The following is an 8,701-nucleotide window of genomic DNA, read 5'->3' as shown; positions in this document are numbered from 1 at the left end:
AAAATATTTATAAAACATCCAAGAATGATAATATAACAACATGGAACAATCAAAAATTATAGATACGTTGGAGACGTATCATGGCCCCTTAGCAGGCTCAGCCGGATGAGGCCCCTCAGTAGAGTCCTCTTTCGCCTCAGCTATCTCCGGGGCGTCAGCGGACTCCGCATCCTCCTCCTCCGCCTCCTCCAGCGCGTTAGCGGACTCCGCCTCCTCCTCTGCCTCCTCCGGCGCATCAGCGGACTCCGCCGCCTCAGCAACAGCGGAAGAGAGCCGCCGCTCCGGCGGCTAGCAGTACAAAAGGCGGGAAGAAATTCAAAGCTGTTCCAAGCCTCAGGGTTCCTCCAAAGTTACCATATGAGAGGGCTGACAAGGAGCCTATGACATCGTGGAAGCCGAAGTGCAGGCCCATTTTGAATGGAAACGTCCACCTCCGAAGGAAACGGTAGATCCGGTGAAAGCGAAGCGCACTCTGGATGCCCTTAAGCGACCAAACCTGATCATCCTAGCTCGGCTTACATGAGAAGCAATCGTGGCCCCCGCTCAAGGTGCCTAGCGATATCGCTAATCATCCGGGGCTACTGTCCGGTACCAATCTTGGTGATTACGTGGGCGATGATGTACAGTTTGAAATGGTTGAGGTAGTAGAGATCTTTAGATACGAGCACGTGAACCCTCTCGGCAAACTTGATCATCCTCCTCTAACAACGATGATGCGAAGATTGCGTGACTGGTACTTGGAAAGCTGCAGGAAGAATGGGACTGATAGATTGATGGTGAGAATTAAAGAAGAGCACGACCTCATTGGAGTCGACCTGATGCCTGTTGAATTTGTGGAATTATTTTAGTTATTCAATCAAGAGGCACTCGACAAACAACTCATGACTTGCTACTATCTGTAACTATTACTTCTGCAATTAAGTCTCTAGCTTAGCTCGCTCATTGCATGTATATATAATTATCCTCACTATATTATGCAGATTGAAGATCGTCGAATGCAAAAAAAGCACAAATCTATGACATTGGGTTCATTAGCCCAAATACCGTAAATGAATGGTCGGTAGAAAATAGAGTTGAAGATACTGAGAAAAACTTGCTAAAATCATTTCTTCGACATCAAAACAAAGGGAAAATACTCTTTTCTTACAACTTCAAGTTAGTGTTACTGTCTTGTGCATATTCGGTTTCGCTTACTCATGTAATTGATGAGTTATGCGTGCGCAGGTTCCATTTTATTTTGCTATCCATTAATCTTGACGGGGGAGTAGTAATTGTCTTAGACTCGAGACGTAAAGATCGCTAGGATTATGCGGACATGACTGCAATGCTCTGGAAGTAAGTTCAAACATTATCGCACCATATCGGCAACTTCCGTTCATTTTCTGATATCAAGTAATCATTTCCTTTGCCTGGCAGGGTTTGGAAAAAATTCACTGAAATGGTTCCGGGTCTGCAGAAGGAGCTGCGATTTACACACCCAAAGTAAGTAGTACTAGCTAGTTTCGTGCATCTCTCATTGATTCTAGTTTCATCAATACCATTATCATGTTTGATTATCATTTTGATTGAACTCTATTCTCGTAAAATGCTTGTGGCAGACAGGCGGGAATAATTTATGTGGATACTACGTTTGCGAGTTCATTCACCACTCGGCCTTTGAGCAGGGCTTGTCTGACAAAACAATTTGAAGTACGTAAACAATAATATTCACAATTTTATTTTATTACCATCAATTGTGTTGGGTTTATTCATATATATGTATTGACCCCTTCTTTAAATTAGATCTGGCAGATGCGGGATGAACTCCTACCACATGATCGCATACGAGCAATTCAAGAGGAATTGGCGGGATTTTTTCTTGACCACGTCATAAATGAGAAGGGAGAATACCATAGGAAGTTCAATGGGAGTTTGGCGCTTGATGATGTCAGGGATGTTATATTGTATATATGTAGTAGTGTCGGATAGATATACAAAAACTTGTTGTTCGACCAAGCACGAAAAGAGGTCATTTCTCTCTATATATGTTCATGACGATCTTGTGTAATTAATGGTTTCCTTCATTTGCTTACTAGCTAGCGTCGAGTTCTCTGTATATGTATAGTAGCTAGCGTCGACCAAGCACGAAGAAAGAGAAGTCACTTTTCTCTATTAGCTAGCTAACACAATATGAAACCCCTAAATTAACCCTTCAAAACCCCTAACCCCCCCCCCTCTTAATAAAAAAACAAAAACCCCAGCGCCTGCGAGTTGCTGATGCGTGGCTGCCTTTTGGTCCCGGTTGGTATTACCAACCGGGACTAAAGGTCCTCCTGCCTGGGCGCCCCACAGTGGCCACGTGGAGCTCCTTTGGTCCCGGTTCGTAAGCCAACTAGGACTAAAGGTCCTCCTGCATGGGCGCCCCACAACGGCCACGTGGAGCTCCTTTGGTCCCGGTTCGTAAGCCAACCGGGACTAAAGGTCCTCATGCCTGGGCGTCCCACAGCGGCCACGTGGAGCTCCTTTGGTCCCGGTTCGTAAGCCAACCGGGACTAAAGGTTTTGGGTATTAGTCTCGTTTGTTTTGTCCCGGTTCCAGAACCGGGACTAGTACCTTGTTTTCTACTAGTGTGGGATTCAGTGGAAAACTTATATGCACATGTAGAATGATAAGCGGTAAAACAAGCTCAAGTGTTGTTGGTGATCACGTTTTTCGGATCTTAGGATATCGCTAAGTGTAACGATAGTCCTAAAACAACATTCAGAATATGACATTGGAAGAACGATCATATTGAATCGACCTAAACTTGTTTGTTATACTCTGAGATGATATCGTCATGAGTCAATTGTTATAACACAGAGTGTTAGCATGTGCTTTAGTTCCTTAGACCATGAGAGTATCGTAGTCACTTCTTACCGTATGATGAGCTTTGGGGTTGCTCAAACATCATATGTAACACGGTGATCATAAAGACAACTTACAGGTCATCAAAAAGTTTGACAAGGGACTCGATAGCTCGAGAGTGGAATTTGCTCCTCCGATATGGAGAGATATTCTTAGGGCCCTCTCGGTGTAACAGCATCCATCATCGTCTGACCAGACACAGGTGACTATGTCACGGGGATGCGAGAACATGTCAAAGAGAAAGAAGAACGAAACCGGTAACAAGGAGACGGTATAGTGAGCATGTGTATGACTCAAGAGGATATCGACACATCTCACCACGGGTTTTGTAAAGTATCATGAAGCAAAGGGAACATCACATGATAACCAAAGGTTTGCTCGAATGTCATTCGTGTGCATTTATAACACAACAATAGACATCTTATGTTAAGTGTCCACCTTCTTGTCTCACTGATGTGGGACTTGAAATTATGCAAACTCTGAATTTTCATAGTCTAGTTCATGCCTCATGTGTTGGACCTATGAGGGCTGAAATTCTACAATTTTGCTAACCATCAGGCGCCTGAATTTGTTGGTGGTGTCAGTTGAATTCGGACGAGGGCAAGGGGGGGGGGAGGACAAGCTAGGACCTCGCCAGATACAGGGACGACGCTGCGACAGACAACGGGTTTTGCAGTGCCCCAGGAAGAGGCAAGGAAGCAGGTTAATGGGTGCGGGGATTGTCGGCGTTGTTGCAGATCGACAGGGCTTAGAGAGATGGTTGTGGCGGCGACAAGCAATGGCTGTGGGGCAAGGTTGAGGGGGCTGGGGGGTGCGCAGGAGGATAAGGCGTGGCAGGCCGGCATTTGCGCACGAGGAAAAAGATAAACAGTGCTGGGCAATCCTGACCGTTGGATGGTGGTCCAATGGCCCCCAAAAAAATCGACGAACACATTTTTTTGTTAACTGCTGAATAGGTGCACCCGAAATTCTAACATAAGCAACTTAGGTGGTTTCGATCCTTACATGATTGAACATGACTTAACCTGGAATAATTCGTTGCTCATTCCTGTGAGCACGACGGAAGATCTTGGGTATTTTATAGTCTCATGTCTTACTGTTATAAGATGTCACCGTTGCGGACATAGGACTTCAGACAGTTATCGCTGTAGTATGATAAATTGATAATGGCACCGGCACTTCCGTTTCGAAAAAAGAAAGATAATGGCACCGGCACTGAACAACCAATGAAGCTCTTTTGACACTGAGAGACAATGGCGCTGATGTAAACCAACAACTTATGTTTAGGAGGGCATCACACATTTATACGGTTTGTGCTCCTGAAACAATATTTATGAGTCGTGGAGAACGATTGAGCATGTTGAGAGAGGTTAGGGTAGGCATTGCAGACGGCTAAAACATGCTCATAATATCAATAATATCAAAAGGACAGGGTAGACCGAACTTGACATAAGAGGAGTCCCCAAAGAAAGATCTAAAGGATTGAAATATCACCAAAGAACTAGCCATGGACAGGGGGCATGAAAGCTTGCTATCCATGTGCCAGAATCATGAGTTGGCCGCGAGATATTATGGGTTTCGCCTCTAGCCTACCCCAACTTGTTTGGGACTAAAGGCTTTGTTGTTGGTGGTGGTGCTGGACAACTATTGAGCAAATCACTGGGCTCAATCAAATTGGTAGAGAAGCAAAATTGTTCACTAGGTACGGTAGAGTTCATCATAAAATTAAATCCAATATACGAGTCTAAAAAATCTGTCAGAAATTAACTCTCACCATTAGATTGACCAATGGATAGTGGAAAGAATATATAGAGGTATCCAGACAAAAAAAATATGACTAATTCTATTACATGCATGCATGGTTGCATATAGAACAAGATGCATAGGTGAGTGTAAATGATGTCGCTCTCAAGTTCCTGATATCTGCTTTCAAGTAAGAAAAAAATCAATTTATTCATCCATAACAACAAAGCAACCAGAATCAATGAAGGCTCATAAAGGTGGTTATGACAAGTTCTTCTGTTTGTTTGTTTTTGGAGAGAGGGAAAAAAGTTCTGTATCAAGAATTCAGAAATAACTTGTATTATGTTCAAGCCATGAAGCAGTGACTTTGGTGATTATGGAAGATACCTCTGCTGCCAAGAAAAAAGCTACCCATGCGTAAGATAAATCGCACGCCACATTATCCTGATAAGCAAATTCTACCACAAGAGTTGCTCTTTAATGCTTAGAACTACACTGATAAGAACAGAACAGGCTTACAACAAACTGATTGGATCAAACTTGTTTCCTAGGTTTGGAGTTGGGCACATGTTTAAGAAACTCATTTTCATCTGGAGCTCTTGACATCACTATCCTATAATTGTCCTACAAGAGCATCACATGACATCACATCAAAGCTTATTCCCTTTGGATCAAACTTGTTTCCTAGGTTTGTAGTTAAGCAAATACTTGACATTGCCAATTGTGATGCATATGAGCATTGACGATTCATTCGTTATTACTCCCCATACTATCATACGCATCGCAATTCACAACTGGCACCAGGAGCAACTTGGATGAACTACACAAATACTGAGATGAAAATAGATAAAGAAGTTGACATTGCAAAGTTCTCCTTAAGGAGAAACTTGTTTTATGCATCGTCTCCCTGCCTCTCGCTTTACAACAGCAGAAAGATCCACACAAAGCCTACTACCAGCTACGACTACAGAGGGGGAGGCTTTTCGTCGAACGGCTGACGGAACCGAACCTTTACAGCCCTGTGCAACTTCTTGATGCTGTCCCGTGCCTGGAGCTCACGATCAGCTGACGGGGACGGCCACCGTGGCGCGGCAGACGGGGCACCCCGGCGACAAGAGGAGCCACCGGTCGACGCAGGCCGCGTGGAACGCGTGGCCGCAGGCGGGCAGCGCGCGCCACCGCTCCCCGGCGCGCGCGGCGTCGAGGCAGACGGGGCAGATCCGCGGCGAGGAAGGGTCGCCGCCGCCGTCGCACGGGCAGGGCACGAAGCTGGGCAGGAGGCGGATTTTGGCGGACGGGAGGCCGACGGCGGGGGGCGGCGGCGGGGCGGAGGAGTCGGGCCGGGCGCGGTGCCGGCGGCGGCCCTGCTGGCGGAAGGCGCGCGCGGCGACGAGGAGCGCGAGCATGAGGATGACCGCGGCGGCGGCGAAGAGGAGGAAGAGCACGAGCGCGGCGACCATCACGGCGCCCCGCACGCCCAAGGAGACGATGCGCGCCCCGGCGCCGGCGCACGCGGGCGCGCGTCGGCGCTTGGCGGCCTCCCGCAGGGGAGGCTCCGGCGCGGCGGAGGCCGAGGGCCTGCCGGCGGCGGGCGGAGCCATTCGCTGCGGCGGCCTTTGGCTCGGCTTGGCTCCCGGGGCGGGGTGGAATATCCGGTGGCGGTGGCGGTGGGGAGGATATTTTTGGGAACGGGAATTGGGGGAGGCACGGCACGGCACGGACCCGTTTTTAGCGCCACCGTTCGGCCGCGCTCTGGTGGCTTTTGTACGCGCACGCGCACGGTGCTTCTTCTGTTTCACTTTCACATGCCCAAACGGCAAAACTGGGCAAGCGAACATGTGAATAAACAGAATACGGCCCGCCGAGCGCAGCCGACTGATTCCACGCGCAGACCATGAGTCGAATAGAATGTTAGGTTATTTACTAGTATATATAATATAAACAGTTTTGGGTCAAGCTTAATCTAGATTATCTTTTTTTTTGTAAATCCTTAATCTAGATTATCATCATCGCAAAATTACTACTCCCGAGTAATAACATGATAAATCACATACGACGGACAAGAAACATTAGCATGTTTGCACACGGACTAAAAGCACATAACAACAGAGAGGGGGGGGGGGTGTTAGAACATACTTAGGAGTAGTACGAGTTTGACTAAAACTTTGGCGCAACAGTGTCATCGCTTGTACCGATGAAGATGAGGTAGTGGTCCTGTAGAGGAAGCAGACGAAATGTGATTAAGGATGTAGTTGAACTTGAGCTAACTGTCGCACCTAGACGCTCCCTCAAAATATTGTGGCCACACACAATGCAGATTCTCACAAGACATGATCTCCCGTACGGCCGTGCATATGGATGGAGTCGCCATGGAGGCAGCACAACAGAAAAAATTGGTCGGCATATGTGTTTGTATGCTACTGTGTGTATTCTGTGTAGCTTCATCTTCACCACCATGCCCAATGATGTGTAGGTGCTTAAGTTGTTGTAGCAAAGTTTTCTTCGCTTAACTATTTAGCAACTAAACTCTTTCATGCATTTTAGGGGTCACCAAAGTGCTCTCTCTCCTCCTTAATTGTTTTACCACGTCATTTTTTTGCTTATACACCATGATTAGCACATATACACCGTGGAGCACTAACTAGAAGGGACTAAAGAACCCAGTTCTAAATCTCCCCAATCAAGGCAGATAGTAAATAGTGGAATAAATTTTGTATTTTGCAGAAGTACAAAATTAATGCACATGTTTTAATGAAAAAACATGTTTACCAATGCATTAATTGCACTACATGCATGTGTAATCATTAATGACCAAGAACTTTTAAATGCATTTGTGATTTTTTTTCTTAAAGCAAGTACAATAAAATGATGTAAGCAAATTATAAGGTTTAAATATTATATTTTTGACAATCTGGAAGAGAAAAAGATGAGAAAGAAGATAAGAGCAAGTATAGTGAGCTATAAGGATTTAAATAATATATTTTTGTTGAGTTGAAGGAGAGAGAAAAGAGAAATGGACTGCAGACTAACAGCCAACTGGAGGAGGTACTCCTAAAACATTTATGAGAGTGTAAGGTTGGCCATAGTAGTCTATAAATCACTTCTTCCACATTCTGTTACTTTCCATTGTGCTATGTATCTGCTTCGTTGGGGACCGAAGCCCCGCTTTACCACCCCGTTCGCGTCTTCTTGCCTTTGACTACGTCGCTGTTCCACCTCGGATCCGATTGCGGCCCAAGTATCCTATGCTATGTGTCGACGCCATCCATGGCGGACACCACACTCGACAAGTGTTTGGTCAAATGCCATTGCCAAAAAAATTGGCTTTCTTGTTATTTAATTTGAAGCAAACATGATGGAGTTCATTGAATCATTTTCATCGGATGAGGAGGAATGTGAGGATGAAACGATGATAATGAGGTCAGTTCTTGCAAACACAGTGTGTACGAGGAGCTTGTTATCATCAACAAGTGTTCAATAAAGGGACATCGGGTGTTGAACCGGAATAGGGCACGGGGGCATCTGATGTTGGTAGACAACTACATTGCCCCTGATGCACCCTTCGAGTCCTATTTTCACGGTCATTTTTGGATGCGGTGACAAGTGTTTGAGCGCCTTTACCACAGTGTCTAGGTCTATGATGATTACTTCACCCTGAAGAAGGATGCCATTAAAACCATTAGGTTCTCTGGTTACCAAAAACACATCACTCCAATGAGGATGTTTGCCTATAGCACGACCGCAGATTCACAGGACTAGTACCTTCACATGTCTGAAAACACATGCCTTGAAGCCATTGTCAAATTTGCTACTACATAGGTGAAGGTGTTTGGACCGGAGTACTTGAGAGAACTAACTCCCGTGGACACTGATGCCATTAGAACCATTGGGTTCTTTGGTTACTAGAAATACATCACTCCTATAGCACGACCGCGGAATCACAAGACTAGTACCTCCGGATGTCTGAAAACACATGCCTTGAAGCCATTGTCAAATTTGCTACTGCAGAGGTGTAGGTGTTTGGACCGGAGTACTTGAGAGAACGAACTCCCGCAGACACAACAAAGCTCATGGA

The 8,701-nt window shown here is 45.9% G+C and overlaps 1 protein-coding gene across 1 annotated transcript; it reads right to left on the bottom strand.

Moving 5' to 3' along the window:
- Positions 1-5,458: 5,458 nt before the first annotated feature.
- On the bottom strand, positions 5,459-6,374 carry LOC125513863 (RING-H2 finger protein ATL56-like). Its single transcript, XM_048679069.1, has one exon. The coding sequence runs from the start codon at positions 6,225-6,227 to the stop codon at positions 5,688-5,690; it is 540 nt and encodes a 179-aa protein (XP_048535026.1). The 5' UTR covers positions 6,228-6,374; the 3' UTR covers positions 5,459-5,687.
- Between the last annotated feature and the right edge of the window lie 2,327 nt (positions 6,375-8,701).

This window comes from Triticum urartu, chromosome 6 (genome assembly GCF_003073215.2).
Source record: "Triticum urartu cultivar G1812 chromosome 6, Tu2.1, whole genome shotgun sequence".
Classification (NCBI taxonomy): domain Eukaryota; kingdom Viridiplantae; phylum Streptophyta; class Magnoliopsida; order Poales; family Poaceae; genus Triticum; species Triticum urartu.
The sequence above is the reverse complement of the archived record's forward strand: the minus strand, read 5'-3'. Positions and strand labels throughout refer to the sequence as shown.